We start from the raw sequence: 18,025 nt of genomic DNA, 5'->3' as shown, positions 1-18,025 counted from the left end.
ACCACCACCCGGGCTTGGCCCTCCTGGTGCTGGTCTCGCACTTTGCCCAGGTACAGTTCTACCTCTGCCGGGTGGTACGGGCCAAGCCCTCGGAGCAGCAGTGGCACCTGCGCAACCCTGATGACTTTGCCTTCCATGGTTGCCTGGCTGCGCCAGGGATAGGCTCGGGGGAGCCCAAGCGAGTGGCACCAGGTGGAAGCTGGGGTTTGTACCTCCTGCAGGGTGCAGCTCTGGGACAGGGGAGCTCCATCATTGCAACTCCCCCACAGGGCCTCCAAGGGTCTCTGAGATGGGGCCAGCTTTAGGGTGCAGGGGCTCATCACCCCCACCCTGCCCTGTGGATTGAAGGAATGGGTGTGGGGTAATCCAGCTCTTATTGGAGGGTGATGGACTCTGCTGCCTACTTAATATCAAACCAATTACAAAACAAGAGTTTAGGTCCTGCACAACCCCCAGTTGACCACTCACCTGCACCTCACACACCCCTGCCCCAAGGCCCCCTGCACTTCTGTCCTGAAGGCCCCCTTAACTTGCAGTACCTCTACACCTCTGCCTTGAGGGTACCTGTAAACACACCTACACCTGCCTGTCATGACGGAGGGTTGGCTGGGCCAAATTTGAATGGCATTGTGACCCCATGCACCACACTTCTCACTATTGTAAGGAAGTAAAGGGGCCACGAGTAAAAAAAAATGCTCAGGTGGAGTATGATTCAAAAAAGGTTGAGAACCTCTGAGTTAATGCACTATTGGAAAGTGCTCAGATACTATGATGATGAGCATGGTATAAAGAACCTATATAGAACAGAACAGAACAGAATAGAATAGAATAACCTGTTTTTCCAATAGGGCAGGGATTTGGAGGGTCAGGATAGCCTTGATCTTCACTGAAATCCTTTGGTATATTATCTCCTGTCAACTCAGCCACAATATTTGGGATATTGCCATAAGGACCCAAGTGCTGAAGACCTTCATGAGCACCACCTAATGAAGACAGATTTATGCACATAATATTACAAGGTTAAAAGTAAGATTTTGCTTTAGTTTTTCCAAGAAATCCAGGCCAAGGTTTTCAAAAAGAGAGCCTCATTCAGGCTCCAAACCCCACTTTTAGCACTTCTTCAGCACTTTTGAAAATTGGGCCACATAGTTAAAGCCTAAAAATGGATTAGGAAGCCTAACTTCAGGCATTCATATTTGAAAACCTTGGTCCGTGTTTTTTATAAATACATACGAGATAGGTAGGAAAATACTGAAACAAATATTTAATGCTGGAGACAATAGTGGAACTGAAAACACCTTTACCATACTATAATCTTCAGCTGCAAATGATATCATTCATGACAGGGAACAGTAATCATGTTGCAGAACAGAATTGTCCCAAGAAGACAAAGTTAAAAAAGAAATAGCACTGTGTGTACAGTTTGAAGATAAATTCATAAATTCAGTTGTATGAAAGGAACTCAGATGTTATAGTAAAGCTGGTTATATACACTATAACCTAAAATATATTTGTGTCTCTAAATAATTCTTAAAGCTGAATTTAAGTGCTTTCCTAAAGTAATAGAAATAAAAGTGAGTAATAGCCCAAATTGTTAACAGAAAATGGGTCTCATCCCCCGAGAATGAGGAGTTTAAAAGGGGCAGCCCTGTGCCTTAACCCACCCTTTTGTATGGAGCAGGCTGAGGCAGACAAGCTCATGGCTGGCGCTTCCTTGTGGTGGATGTCCAGTGCAGGTACTCCATAGGAAAGGTATTCAGTGACCAGATAAATGGCTTGGAAAAGGGACTTTAAAAAGAGGTGTTCAGTAAAGGAGCGAACGGGGGGCAGTTGGGGACTCCTATGATTGGTACAGCAGGGAGCCAACCCCCATTATTATAGCCCACCTTAACCTTCCTACAAGGGGGTAGGAGTAGATGGCAAGGTTCCAGCAATGGATTTGCTAGCGAGACCTGGATGGAAAAAGAGGGGGAGCTGGTAAAAGCCCCTTGGGTAATTATGGAATAAACATGGGATTACCTGCACGGTACACTTATCTGCCGGATAGTCCCAGACATCTAATAATAAAGTTGCGGCCTGATTAAATTCATGTCAAATGTCTCCTGTCCTTCTTTCGGTATAGCCAGACAACTGCAGAACCACATAATCAATATGTGTTTGTACATCCATGTATGCTGTTTGGTACATAATGGGACAATCTTGCAGATACAAAGCATATCTATACTTGTACATGGTGCAGACCTCTTGGCACCGAGGCTCTGTCCATAAAGGAAACAGAGGTATTTAGCAGGCTCCAGTGTGCTAAACATATATATATATATATATATAATGTTTAAACTGACTGCCAAACATTCGCTTGATTGAGTACAATGCAATCTTTAATATTAATATAAAGGATTGTTGTCTTTTGGTGTCAGTAGTCAGGATTTTTTTCTTCTTTCCTAAAGATTTTCAGATAATTGCACCTGTTCTAATACCATATTTTTGCACACTTGAGTGATTTACTCATGTTTGCAAAGTTAATTTCTTTTAAACCATGATAAATAGCATATCCGGCAATGACTGAAGCGGTCAAAATGAAGTGCTGTGAGTGTACCAGACAGATATTTTATGTACAGTAATTCACAAACTTCATTAATTTGAGCACTATAATATTGTTGATTTTGATGGTTACATACAATGGTGCTACAGAGTCACAGTAATGTGATATAAACATATACACTATCATACAGGAAAGATAGTATAAGACTGCTCTCTTGAACCTGGTACTGACCAGGAGTTAAAACAAAGGAAAATAGACAAAATATCAGAAAATCACTGCTTATTAGCCAGATCTATTACACTTCCAAGGGAAGCAGTGGAAGCACCATTGTTTGAGTCATTGGACTGGACAAAGCGCTAGAAAAATATGCTATAAACCATCGGGAATAATCTGGTACTGACAGAGGAATGCACCAGATGAATGTTTAGGTCTTTTCCATCTCTAATTTCTGTGGACTAGTTTCTACCACAGCCCTTTAACAGTCAGAATAAGTCAGATCTGCTTGCTTGTATTTCATTTTCTTCTGCAGGATGAGCAAGCAGAGCATTGCTTTAGGTGCCCTGGGTAGAGGCTTATATATATTTATGTTTAAAGTCAATTTCAAATGCTGCATACATGCAGCTAGCTGCTGACGCTGGTATTTGTTTGTATGTGGCCTGGGTTGCTACAAAAGAAATGCAAATTTGGGAGTAAATCAATTTCCCTGCTGCTGCCGTCACTGCAGCTAACGCTGGTCAGAACATTTCAATAAAAACTAAATTGATTAAAAACAGAAAAAAATTACACAATTTCGCCCCATTTTTCCAAAGAACTAATTGCAACACACTTGCTGGGAGGACAGAATAACCACCCTGCTCTGAAAACAACCACAAAGTGCAGCAATTTCCCCACTATGATGTTGAATGCCCTCTCGTGATACCACATGCCAGCAACAATTTCAGTGAGTCTGTCTTGTTTAAATCTTGCTCTAGTTGCTGCTGCCCATCTACCAGTAGCACAACCCAACTGAATCTGCATCCTTAGGAGAAATGACCCCTGTCAATTACAAACAGGGAACACTTCCCTCCGCTGACTCAATTTAACAAAACAAGTGAGCAGCAGACTTTCATCATCTGCACTGAAACTTACAATTAATGTAGAATTTTTAAAGACAAATAGATGGGATTATTTAAAAAAAGAGGTGGTTTGGCCAGTGTTAGAAAAGAAAGAATAAACAATAAAACAGATCATGAATACCAGTGGTGAGTAAATATCCCAGATGAATCACAGATCCCACATGAAAGCCCTTTAAAACCTTCGCTCCCAAACTCATGTTATTCACTCTAATTTTTGTGTGTTTTTAAACACGGCAGGGCAGATTCTTGAATGTGGCCAAGCCCTGCACATATGCAGTGAGCAGGGGGATTGTCAGGGAGCTGCAGCTCTATGGTCCTGAGCCACTCAGCCCCAGTGCAAATTAGAGCCACTGGGGAGCAGCTCTAACTTACACACTGATGTAAGGTCCCTGGGGAACTTTATGTTAGTCAAAGATCAGGTGTGTCAGAAGTCTGCTCTGTCATACCTCCTCCCCACAATCTCCCACACCTTATTAGGGATGGGAGGTGACAGGGAAGGAGGCAGCTATGCTAGAGAAGAGTTCCCTGTACAGGGGAAATTCTTTTCTAGCCATTTCTGGCTGTTTTAGGTTCAAGTAGAGGTGCAAAGAGGACTTACCACATTAGAGAATCTGATCGTGTGTGTATCATACTAAATAAATAAATAACAATATCTGAGACAAATGGCTTGGTCGCTATCCCACTGGTTTCAATATACCCCTTGCAAGCTGTTTTAAGGATCAGGAGTGGCTCTCCAAGACTGTCTTCTCTCTATCAGGAGTTTATCTGGCCTGACTGGTTTTTCCCTCTCTGGTGTGCTGGCAGGCATGCTCTTAGAAGGAACAACAATTGTGGACAAGAGTGATCCAGTGGATATAATGTATTTGTACTTTCAGAAAGCCTTTGACAAGGTCCCTCATCGAAGGCTCTTAAGCAAACTAACCACTCCTGGGATAAGAGGGCAGGTCCTCTCATAAATCAGTAGCTAATTAAAAGATAGGAAACAAAGGGTAGGAATAAATTGTCAGTTTTCACAGTGGAAAGAGCCCTTAAGGATCCATACTGGGCCCAGAGCTGTTGAACATATTCATAAATGATCTGGAAAAAGGGGTAAATAATAGTGAGGTGGTAAAGTTTGCAGACAATACAAAATTACTCAAGACTGCTAGGTCCAAAGCTGACTGTGAAGAATGACAAAGGGATCTCACAAAACTGGGTGACTGGGCAACAAAACAGCAGATGAAATTCTATATTGATAAATGCAAAGTAATGCACATTGGAAAACATAATCCCAATTATACATACAAAATGATGGGGTCTAAATTAGCTGCTATCACTCAAGAAAGAGAGCCTGGAGTCATTGTGGATACTTCCCTGAAAACATCTGCTCAATGTGCAGCAGCAGTCAAAAAAGCTAACAAAATGATAGGAAGCACTAGGAAAGGAATAGATAGGACAAAAAATGCCACTATATAAAGCCATGGTATGCCCACATCTTGAATGCTGTGTACAGTTCTGGTCATCCCATCTCAAAAAGATATATTTGAATTGGAAAAAATACAGAGATGGGCAACGAAAATGATGAGTGGTATCGAATAGCTTTCATATGAGGAGAGATTAAAAGGACTGGGAATGTTCATCTTAGAAAAGAGATGACTAAAGCGGGATATGATAGAGGTCTATAAAATTATGAATGGTGTGGAGAAAGTGACTAAGTGTTATTTACCTCTTCACATAACACAAGAATCAGGTGTCACCCTGTGAAATTAATAGGTAGAAGGTTTAAAATAAATGTAAGGAAGTTTTTCTTCACACAGTCAACCTGTGGAACTCATGGCCAGGGGATGTTGTGAAGGCTAAAAGTATAAGTGGGTTCAAAGAAGAATTAGATACATTAATGGAGGATGGGTCAATCAATGGCTACTAGCCAAGATGGTCAGGGAAGAAACCTCATGCTCTGGGTGTCCCAAAATCTCTGAATGCCAAAAGCTGGCACTGGATATGTGTAGTTAGAAACATCAACCTTAATCTCTAGTATTTTGGAATATACAGTAGTGCCTAATCTGCATCATCTGTGCCCCTTGTGGAAGCAGGAAAGAAAGAGAGGGTTTAAGTGTAGCCATTTTAATTTGTTATAAACACAGTAACTGTTATGCTAAGTCTTAGCCTAATATTGCAGGACCTGTAGAAGCAAGGCTCACGTCAGAAGCGAGTGAGTGCAGCACAGAGTCAGTGTGACCTAGCCTTGAGATAACGATGTTTTGAGAAGTGAAAGTGAGAAAATGCTGAATTAGACAGGATATAATATAAGCAAAATGTGGATGTTTTCCATTAATGCATGCCACAAAAGAGTATAAATGCTTGTGTGATATTGCTTGTATTTTGGAGAAACTGAAGCAGAGATGCTCTCTGTCAGCTGCATCATCTGTGCCCCTTAATTTACATAGTACCCCCACCAGATTATTTCCCTCTGGAGGATATAAGCTTCTTTTAACACACAAATACGATGGAATGCTACTGTTCTAAATCAATACCTTCCTAATATAATTCAATGAGAACTGTGACTATTTCACACAAACTCATCTCTGGAACTGAGTCACACCTATGTGCTATATATAACCAACCGACTGAGCTGTTCAGTGAATTTGTACCCTTTTGAAACAGAGATCAGCAATACACTTGGAACATCTGCCAACTAATGGATTTTATATATGATGGAATGATCATTATTATTTCTTACAAATATAGCAATGCTAAAGATGTGCTAGACATTTTAAGGACAATTTGTTGCAGGTAAATATGAGGACAAGATCCCTGGCCAACATTCCTTAAATCCCTGATCCTGAAAGCATTAAATCAAGCATGAAACTTTACTCCTGTCAGTAGCCAATTAATTTCAATATAATGACTCAGAGAAGTAATGTTATGCACATGTTTAAGTGTCTGCAAGGCTCAGGCCTAAATGACCATCATACAGACTGGAGCTGAAATTTAACATGCCAGGATGGTGCAATGATTTTTGTTTGATTAGGTTTTTTAGGTCATCTATTTAGCTAACACTTCCTTGAAGGAAGGACTAGGGCCTGTGAGACTCCCCAAAGTATTGTTTTAATGGAGGGAATTGAAGGATTAGACAGTAGAGTCAAAGTAGACTGAGTCAAGACATGGGTCCTCCATGCACATGGAGAAAGTGCTGGTAGCTTTAGCACTTTAGAGGACACAAAGACAGTGGTTAGCATTGTGGATTGGGCAGAATGAAGAGACTTGGAGAAGAGGGTATGAGGAGAAAGATAGAACGCGGACCTTCTTTAGTTCTAGAATGGGAATGCTGACCACTGCATATGGTGGTACTTCACAACCTCAGAGGGAAAAGGCTATGCCTTCCCTCACCTTTCTTCAGTGGCTGAGCACATGTTGCTCATTTTTGAAGCAGCAAAAAGGACACTATAGGGTGAACTTCCCATAAGAAGTGCAAGCAGAATGGCTCAGGACACCTCCACTCGACTGCCACAGCTCCACTCCTCATCATAGCACAGCCAAAAAAAGCAAGAATTTATTTCACTGTTAACCTCTCTAAAACATCTATTTTACAAAATAAAAAAGAAAGTCATTTTTATTTGTCTTGACATGTAGGGGGGAGAATGAACATGAATGAAAACCAGACATAAAAGGTATAAAATCTTGCAATGCATGCCCAAGGGCTTAATTTGCTCATACGAGAGTCAGATATTACAACTGTCAGCAGGGATAAGCCACCCTATAAAGAACATTGATCCCTCAACAGCTCCCTTTGTTACATTTCATTTACTTCTGCCTGTCTCTTCAAGAATTAATACTTTACTTATGTAGTGGTTCGCCAAATCCCATTCAAATAAGTCCTCTTACCTTGGGGCATGATCATCTACTACACAGATACTTACTTCTAACCCCTAAAGCACTCCAGACAGATTTTTAAAATGATTTTATGAATAGTATTGAATCTCTAGAGGTAAGTTCATGTAATCCTATCACACAAAAAACCCACTCTGTTTATGACCTGCTGTTAAACAGCAGCTGCCACTTTGTCGTCTAGGTTCCCATGATCTTGGGCAAGTCACTTAGCCTCTTTATAGCAGTTTCCTCATTTGAAAATAGGAATAACAATACTTTCCTACCTCACAGAGTGTTTTGGGAGGATTGACTCACTGATGGTTGTAGAGCACTTTGAGATCCTTGGACGGAAGGTGCTATCTAGAGACAAAATATCATTTAACTGAATAACTTCAGTGTTCATTACGTGCTCCCCATCAGTACTCAGCCTAGGCCGGGGAAGCTAATGATCCACTCAGCAGACCAAATTCAATGATGAATCCTGGTCACATGCCACCTCAGGCACGTTGCGCATACACTAAGAAGAAGACTGAATTAACTAATGAATTCTCATTAATCAGTTCTTGCCATATTCTGTGAGGTAATCAGTGTTGACTCAGTTTTATGAATGGCAAAATTGAAGCAAAGAGGTTAAGGGCCACATTTTCTTAAATGGTTTCTAATTTGGAGTGCCTAGTTCAGACATACAGGCCTGATTTTCAGAAGCATGAGCACTGGCAGTTCTCTGAATATCAGGCCCTGGCTGTCTTAAGTTGAGCATCTGAAAAGAGAAGACGACAAAATTAGGAGTCACTTTTGAAAATTTTCACTTACGTGACTTGCCCAAGGCCAAAGAGGATCAGCAGAAATGGCTGATCAGTAGTTCTTGGCTCTGCTCCTGTCCAGGTCTCAATCCACAAGAACAGGTCTTGCCTGTAATAAATGTATTATGCCCAGATCCTCAAAGGTATTTATGCATCTAAGTCTTCCTGTAGTTCACATTTGGATATTGCATAGGTCTCACTAAGAAGTCCTACTATAATTTTTCTCTGTCTCTCTTTCCACTTGGGTTGTCCAAGACAGCCAAAGAATTTGAGTGTCTAGTGATATTACATCCCAATGGGAGTTAGGTGCCTAAATATCTGGGATTTAGTTCCTTATTTTCCCACGATCTCATTATTCCCCAATGTGCATGAATTCAGGTATAATTTATTTTAATGCAAATTCTTCCAAGTATCATGAGCCTTGTCACACATCAAGAGAAAGGGAATGTACATTCTATCCATAATCCACAGTGAATCTCTCAGTGCCATCTGGCTTCTAACTTTTAATAGCTGCCATGTTAAAACATGTACAACATGTAACATCACTAGACAATCAAACTCCTTGGCTATCTTGGCCAACCCAACTGGAAAGAGATACAAAGAAAATATATTGTAGGTATTTTTAGTGAGACCTATATAATATCCAGATGTTAACTCCAGTACCTATTTTTATAGATAAAAAGCATATAATGCCCCTTTTCAATTTTTGTGCCAAAGCTTTGGTATCCTAAATCCCACAACCATATTGATTTGATAACTTCACTTACTGTGTATCCTCAGAAATTTGTATAAAATGGAAAGTAGAGAACAATGTCTCAGAGAAAGTTGGGCTTTTTTTAAAAAGTGAACAAAGCCCTACCATACTGACAAACATCATGTATGCTTTAACAAAATCAGTCCTACTATGATTGCAATTTTATGTCATATATGCAGCAGAAATCTCTCAACGAAGAGTAGATACAATAACCCAAATCCCAAACTGTGACATGGTCTCTTTGCACCATGTTGACAGTGCAAAGTGGCCCTAAAGCAGCATAAGTGGCTGTGGGAGGTCCATCCCAATACAATGACATAATGTCACCGAATCCTACATTACCTCCCTCAGCTGCTCGCATACGGAATGTCACTAGAGCAAAGAGGACACAGCCATAATATCCGTATGTCTGCTGATCTCCAGCTGTCATGTTCCCATGACCTTTGGGGCCATATTCAGCAGATGTAACCAAAAGGCTACTCTGAGTTACAGCAGAGGACCAGCACACAGACAGCCCAGAATCAGAGGAATGCAAAGATCACTTTTGCATTAGTCTTAACAAACCTGTCCATGAACAATATTTTTGGTCATTTTCTAGTAAGAAAGCAATATTGTCCATGTATGAGAAAAATAAGTCTTATGGTTATGGCACAGGTCAGGCGATCTGGCACTGTCTGTCTCAGTCTTCCCATCTGTCAAATGTACAACAAAGAGTACTTCCCACTGTTCCCAGTGTGGGGAAAGATTAATTCATTAATATTGGTAAAGTGCTTTGAGATCTGGTATTACTGAAGGGTAAAGGATTCTTCTTCCTATAATTATTAATGTATAATATTAATCTGCATAGCCTATTTGTATACTTGTTTCAGAAGATAAGATTTCCTGCAAGGTACTACGTGACAAATTTAAAGGATGTTATGTTAGATATTGAGCCATCACTCATTAAACAAAAGTTTCTACCCTCAAAGGGTTGTTCAGTGGGTTATGTGACATGAGTTTGGTTGTCTTAAGCTTGAGATCAGTGGACAGATATCCACATCCCCCTCCCTTGCCTCAACACGCTCCCCCAAACAAACAAAAAACCTCTAGGTCAGTAGTCTCTGCAGGATCGGCGGGTAGCGATCAATCTATCATGGATCGATTTATCGTGTCTCATCTAGATGCGATAAATCGATCCCCGAACACTCTCCCAGTTGACTCCGGAACTCCACCAGGGCGAGAGGTGAAACTGGAGTCGACGGGGGAGCTGCGGCCGTCGATTCCGCACCGTGAGGATGGGAGGTAAGTCAAAATAAGATACGTCAACTTAAGCTACGCTATTCTTGTAGCTGAAGTTGCATATCTTACATTGACCCGCCCCCCTCCCCTCCAAGAGTAGACCAGGCCTTAGTCAGCAGTGGAAACATAACTATGTTCTTATCCCTGCAAAGTGGTCAGGTCAGACAGTGGAGAAGCTTTCACTTCTGCAGCTTGTGTTGTATCGGTTTTGTGGATCGAAGTCTTCAGTCTTATAGGGCTTAGCACCTCTCATCTGTACTACATTCACTCAAAAAATTCTTTGGAGGACAGAAAAGAAGATATCTATTGCTTAACATTTTGTTGTAAATGTGATTTGGCAGAATAGGAGGCAGAGTACTTCCCTAATGAAAAAGAAATCAAGAGGAGACAATTGTTTCAAAATTAAAATAAGACTTCAGTTGTTCTTATTTCTGTGAATGGGAAGCTAGAAAATGCTCCAGCTAAGCTGCTGGTGCCCCCATGTGCATAAATGTGGTTTTACTGCTCTCCTATGTGTGATAATATAATTAGTCTTAAACGTTGATTCATTTGTACATAACGCCAGAACTCCAATATTTTAAAAAAATCTTTAATCCTAAGAGTTTGCATGAATTTTACAGCTGTACCACCAAAACACAGAGAGGTATTTCCAGGGAGACTGCATTGTCTCTTAGGTTGTAGACAGGAAAGTGTCTTCGTCTATGGATAGCACAAAGCATACAATAATGTTTTTTGAAATGCTGGGGAGGTTTCCTATGTCCATATGTCATGCTTTTGATAAATGATAATATCATGTTGTTTTGTTCAAACCTGATTAATTTGTTTCAATTATTATGCATTAATTCAGACAGGATACCATTATTCTCCTCGTGCTGTATTTCCTCAAATTCAGAGAGCATTCATTGTATAATACTTCAGTAATCAATTAAAATGGTTATTAAAAAAAACTCAATAAGACTTTCCTTTATTTTTTCCCACTTGCTTTCAAGTTTTTTCCTTAGCATACAACCCTGCTACTGCGTAAGAAGATAAGGTAACAAGGAGAGTTAATGGTGAGACTGAAAATGCTTGAGTGTTTATTTAATGTGGGATTATTATGCTATTACGGATTCAGATCACATCTGCAAAGAAAATCTGCTTGGTGGACTGCAAAGAACGTGTGGCTTCCTAGAAAGTTTAAAAGGTAACATTGAACTTTGATTTATTATACCGTACTACAGCTGCACTTATCCCATCACTATCATACAGGATCCATATGGCTTCTACCAGAAGTTAGCATGGAGTGCACCATCTGCTCACTGATACGTGTATGCTCTCTGAGTTAGATTTCTAAATTTTGCATTTTGTTCAAATTTACCCCAGTGGAATTTGCTGTTTCCACCATGCTAATGCAGCTTTCAAAAGTCTGCTACAGCAACACCTTAGTCTATATAATAAGATTCCAAGATTGTCACTCTGTCTGTGTGTCACTCAGAAGCCTTTAATGTCTGTTAACTCAGTGTGAAGCAATGAAAACAGCGAGAAACAAGGCTTAGGGCTCTTCTTGTTTAGAATATCACCAGGTTCAATCATCGCTGGGATTCTCAGTGTGTAGGGTGACCAGATAGCAAATGTGAAAAATCGGGATGGAGGTGGTGGGTAACAGGAGCCTATATAAGAAAGAGACCCAAAAATTGGGACTGTCCCTATAAAATCAGGACATCTGGTCACCCTATCAGTGTGTTACCTATGCTATAGAGTAAGTCCTCCTGAGATGCCAGACTTCCACTACACTCTGATGCTGTCATTGGTTTCCCATTACACTCTTCCTGCTGGGGGCAGAGAAAAAGAAGCACAGAACAGACCAGTAGCAGGCTGCAGCTACACAGAGCAGTAGGAAGTCTGTTACCTCATTGTTGTACATAGTTCCCTGTTCATAGCAAAGGGCTTATCTTAACACCACTCTGCTCATCAGTATGGTACTACATGGCATCAGGCACATGAGAGGGCACAGTGTGCTGAAAGACCCAGTGAGAGATAACAGTGAAATGGCTGCTACAGAGCCCATGCAACTGCACATAACTCCCCCATAAGCCCTGAGAATCAGGAAGAATGCTGAATATGTCTGGAAACAACCATTTGAACTGTATATGAGGGCCACAGGGGCAAATACACAGGAGGATAAGCAAAAGAATCCCTTGCTCTTAACAGTGGCAGGCACAGAAGCCCTAGGTGTGTTCTGTGCAGGTGGTAGAGAAGAGAAGAAAGCTTCACAGAAATAATGAAAATGTTGAGGCTCGTTGTATCCCTAGAAAAAATGTTACTTCTGAAAGATGCATGTTGAGGAAGAGAACACAGAATGAAGGAGAAAAAATACGAGAGTTTGTCACAGACTTAATATTAGAAAGTTTGTCCTGTGATTACTGAATATTAAAAGACTCTCTCATTAATGACCAGACTGTCCTGAGATGTAACAATAAAAAAATATGTTAACGGTTACTAAGGGAGATGGACCTGACGCTACAAAGGGCATGCAGCCAAACACACACTTAAAAAACTTTGATAAAGAAACAAAAAGTGTATGACCAGGGCCAGCCTTAGGGAAACTGGCACCCTGGGCGAACTTGTATTTCGGCACCCCTGGACCCCGTGAGCATACACAGCCCCCATCGCCCCTGGCCCCCCCACAGCTCCCCACCCCTCATCACCTCTGGGCCCTGCTGCCTCCCCCAGTGCTTAATTTGCATTGAAAGAGGAGCCAGGGCTCAGTCCCAGCATAAATTAGGCACTGGCTAGGTGGCCAGACATCAGTGGCTGCTGGGTGGGCACCCAGCTCTAAAGGCAATGCCACTACCAGCAACAGCACAGAAGTAAGAGTGGCTTCTGTGCTGCTCCTGTGCTTGTAGTGCCTGGTGCTCAGCCTGCAAGGCAGACTTTGTGCTGTCACACAGGGCTGAATCTTGCCAGAGCCCAAAGCACTCCCGCAACCCTATGGACATTCCTGGCTCACTAGGGGTGCCATTTCAGATTTGCGTATGCATGTGTGTGCGCAACTTTAACTGTGATTCCAGGGGCTACTTTGGCACCCAAAAACTAGGTGTTTTGCAGATAACTTAAAAATTAGCTGACAAAAACACTGTATCTAATTCCTATAGAAAGAGAGGGGGGAAAATATGCAAACACCAATTAAAGCCATATTTTAAGTTTATATGTAAGTTTAGAATAGTCAGGAACTAATACAGCAAGATATTCCCAATTGCAAGCCTTGAAGTATCAGTTCTGAAGCTTTAACACAGATATCAGAAACTAGGGCTGTCGACTAATCGCAGTTAGCTCACACAATTAACTCAAAAAATTAATCGCGATTAAAAAAATTAATCACGATTAATCGCAGTTTTAATTGCACTGTTAAACAGAATACCAATTAAAATTTACTAAATATTTTGCATGTTTTTCTACATTTTCAAATATATTGTATTCTGTGTTGTAATTTAAATCAAATTGTATATTATTCTTATTACAAATATTTGCACTGTAAAAATGATAAACAAAAGAAATGGTATTTTTTTATTCACCAAGTACTGTAGTGTAGTCTCTTTGTTGTGAAAGTGCAACTTACAAATGTAGATTTTTTTTTGTTACATAACTGCACTCAAAAACAAAACAATGTAAAACTTCAGAGCCTACAAGTCCAACTCAGTCCTGCTTCTTGTTCAGCCAATTGCTAAGACAAACAAGTTTCTTTACATTTCCAGGAGATAATGCTGTCTGTTTCTGATTTACAATGTCACCAGAAAGTGAGAACAGGCATTTGCATGGCACTTTCATAGCAGGCACTGCAAGGTATTTACATGCCAGATACGCTAAACATTTGTATGCTCCTTCATGCTTCGGCCACCATTCTAGAGAACATGCTTCCATGATGATGACACTTGTTAAAAAAATAACGCGTTAATTATAGACTCATAGACTTTAAGGTCAGAAGGGACCATTATGATCATCTAGTCTGACCTCCTGCACAAAGCAGGCCACAGAATCTTACCCATCCACTTCTATAACAAACCCCTAACCTATGTCTGAGTTATTGAAGTCTTCAAATTGTGGTTTGAAGACCTCAAGCTGCAGAGAATCCTTCAGCAAGTGACCCATGCCCCATGCTGCAGAGGAAGGCGAAAAACCTCCAGGGCCTCTGCCAATCTGCCCCGGAGGAAAATTCCTTCCCGACCCCAAATATGGCGATCAGTTAAACCCTGAGCATGTGGGCAAGACTCACCCGCCAGCACCAATTAAATTTGTGACTGAATTCCTTGGGGGAGAATTGTAGGTTTCCTGCTCTGTTTTACCCACATTCTTCCATATATTTCATGTTACAGCAGTCTCGAATGATGACCCAGCACATGTTGTTCATTTTAAGAATACTTTCACTGCAGATTTCACAAAATGCAAAGAAGGTACCAATATGAGATTTCTAAAGATAGATACAGCACTTGATCCAAGCTTTTAGAATCTGAAGTGCCTTCCAAAATCTGAGAGGGATGAGGTGTGGAGTATGCTTTAAGAAGTCTTAAAAAAGCAACACACTGATGCAGAAACTACAGAACCTGAACCACCAAAAAAGAAAATCAACCTTCTGCTCGTGGCATCTGATTCAAATAATGAAAATGAACATGTTGGTCCGCATTGCTTTGTATTGTTATCAAGCACAACCCGTCATCAGCATGGACACACATCCCCTGGAATGGTGGTTGAAGCATGAAGGGACATATGACTCTTTAGCACATCTGGCACATAAATATCTTGTGACGCCGGCTACAACAGTGTCATGAGAGCGCTTGTTCTCACTTTCAGGTGACATTGTAAACAAGAAGTGGGCAGCATTATCTCCCAGAAATGTAAACAAACTTTGTCTGAGCAATTGGCTGAACAAGAAGTAGGACTGAGTGGATTTTACATTGTTTTATTTTTTTAATGCCGTTTTTGGTACATAATTCTACATTTTTAAGTTCAAGAGATTGCACTAGAGTACTTGTATTAGGTGAATTGAAAAATACTATTTTTGTTTTTTTACAGTGCAAATACTTGTAATCAAAAATAAATATAAAGTGAGCATTGTACACTTTGTATTCTGTGTTGTAATTGAAATCATTATATTTGAAAATGTAGAAAACATCCAAAAATATTTAAATGGCATTCTATTATTAACAGTGTGATTAGTCGCGCAATTAATTTTTTTTATCGCTTGACAGCCCTGTCAGAAACACAAGTTTGATACTTTGTACACTATCTTTAGTAGAAATAAAATCTGCTTACTTTCTCCGACACACTCAGTGTTACTGCCATTATCTACTCTATTTTAGTCAACTGTTTTTCACTCCACTAAAAATGTATTTACTTATTTTTAACATACATGATTAAAGGTTTGGGGTTTTTTTCCTCTCTTTCTTTTACTAAGAGGGAATTTATTTTTCTAATTATTTTGGCATTTATGTATCCCAATCACAAGCATGTACATGACTCACTAACATTTGACTCTATCATTACTATTAGTATCAGACTTGGAACCACATTTATTTTTGTACGAATTTTAAGTTATTTTACACGTATAACTAAAAATACAATTTGAAAATAGGCAACTTTCATCTGCCCAGTGTCGAAAGTTATGTGTTTAGCTAATTGTTTTTAAACTGGCACTGCTAAAGTTTGTACGAGCTCAATTTACATTCTAGAATGATAATAGTAGTTGATTGTACCATTTTAAATAATGAATGACAAAGCACAATGTGGTAATAAAAATAATAATGATAATTACTCCAGCCAGGACAGGTTAGGCATTTTAGAACTCACTACTCAAATAATTAAATTTAAGCATAGGAGAGAAATAAAATTAGGAAATGCACAGGCCAGTCAAAAAACTAAAACAACAGTACTGTAATCCTTAACAAACTTTGAAAGAATAAAATTGCAGAATATATGTGCATTGCATATTTTGAAAGGAAGTAACATCAACAATAACAATACAAGTGTGTGTGTGTGAGAGAGAGATTGTATATGTTGGGAAAACTGGGGGGGGGGGAGCATGTGAGTGAGTGAAAGTGCATGTGTGTGAAAGACAGTGTGTGTGACTGTGTCTGTTAGGGGGAGTGTATGACAGACTGTGTGCATGTGAGAAAAGGTGTGTTGAGGAAGAGCATGAGAGAGCGTGCATGTATGAGTCAGTGGCGCCCTGACCCCGCTCCCTGGCAGCAGCACCAGGTGAGGCGGGAGAAGCCCCAGTGCCCTGACCCTGGTCCCCCGTAGAAGCTCAGGGGACTGTGGGGGAAGCCCCAGCACCTGGACCACCACTGTGGCCCTGGGATTGGAGGAGCTCTCAAGGGATGACTAACAAGAATTTTAGTTATAAGCTGGGGACGCACCAGTTGGAAGTAACGGAGGAGGAGAAGGACCTAGGAGTCCTGGTTGATCATAGGATGACTATGAGTAGGTAATGTGATGTGGCCGTTAAAAAAGCTAATGCGGTCTTGGGATGCATTAGGCGAGGTATTTCTAGTAGAGATAAGGAGGTGCTAGTCCCGTTATATAAGGCGTTGGTGAGACCTCATTTGGAGTACTGTGTGCAGTTTTGGTCTCCCATGTTTAAGAAGGATGAATTCAAACTGGAACGGGTACAAAGAAGGGCCACTAGAATGGTCCGAGGAATGGAAAGCCTGTCGTATGAAAGGAGACTTGAGGAGCTCGGTTTGTTTTCCTTAACCAAAAGAAGGATAAGAGGAGATATGATTGCACTCTTTAAATATATCAGAGGGATAAATACCAGAGAAGGAGAGGAATTATTTCAGCTCAGTGCTAATGTGGATACGAGGACAAACGGATATAAATTGTCAGCCAGGAAATTTAGGCTTGAAATTAGACGAAGGTTTCTAACCATCAGAGGAGTGCAATTCTGGAACAGCCTACCGAGGGAAACAGTGGGGGCGAAGGACCTCCATGACTTTAAGATTAAGCTGGATAAGTTTATGGAGGGGATGGTATGATAGGATAACGGGTTTAGTCAATAGGTCAATAACGTGCCACACTGGTAATTAGTACAAAGGGTCAATGTTGGGATATTGTTAGCCTTTTCCAGAGGGTCTGGCTGGAGAGTCTTGCCCGCATGCTCGGGGTTCAGCTGATCGCCATATTTGGGGTCGGGAAGGAATTTTCCTCCAGGGTAGATTGGCAGTGGCCCTGGAGGTTTTTCGCCTTCCTCCGAAGCATGGGGCAGGGGTCGTTTGCTGATGGATTATCTGCTACTTGAAGTCTTTAAATCATGATTTGGAGCATTCAACAGCAGAGTCAAGGGAGAGAATTAGTTCAGGAGTGGGTGGATCAGCTTATGTGGCCTGCATCTTGCAGGAGGTCAGACTAGATGATCATAATGGTCCCTTCTGATCTTGAATTCTATGATTCTATGATTCTATACCTGCCGTGGCCTCAGAGCTGGGGGAGCTCTCACTCCACACTGCAGCCTGGGGCTATGGCGGAGGGGACAGACTTCTCTGGTCTTGGGACCACAGTGGCGGGGGGAGAAAGTAGAAAACGGGTTGCAGGGCCGCAGAGGGAGGAAGAATGGGGAGGACCACAGGCAGAGGGGGTGGGAGGGGGGCAGGACCTCAGGTGGATGGGATGTGGAGGGCCCCTTACTTGCTCTGGCCCAAGGCCCCAGGAA

The 18,025-nt window shown here is 41.1% G+C and overlaps 1 protein-coding gene across 2 annotated transcripts in view; it reads right to left on the bottom strand.

Annotated features, from left to right (window-relative positions):
• The window catches only part of LOC123369846 (neuroendocrine protein 7B2), a 75,248-nt gene that overhangs the window by 16,492 nt on the left and 40,731 nt on the right, over positions 1–18,025 (bottom strand). For both annotated transcript variants that reach the window (XM_045015868.1, XM_045015867.1), the window contains exon 3: positions 834–983. In XM_045015868.1, the coding sequence (XP_044871803.1) occupies positions 834–983 (150 nt within the window). The remainder of the gene's footprint in view (positions 1–833; positions 984–18,025) is intronic.

This window comes from Mauremys mutica, chromosome 4 (genome assembly GCF_020497125.1).
Source record: "Mauremys mutica isolate MM-2020 ecotype Southern chromosome 4, ASM2049712v1, whole genome shotgun sequence".
Taxonomy (NCBI): Eukaryota; Metazoa; Chordata; order Testudines; family Geoemydidae; genus Mauremys; species Mauremys mutica.
Note: the sequence above shows the minus strand (reverse complement) of the source record. Positions and strands in the feature narration are given on the sequence as shown.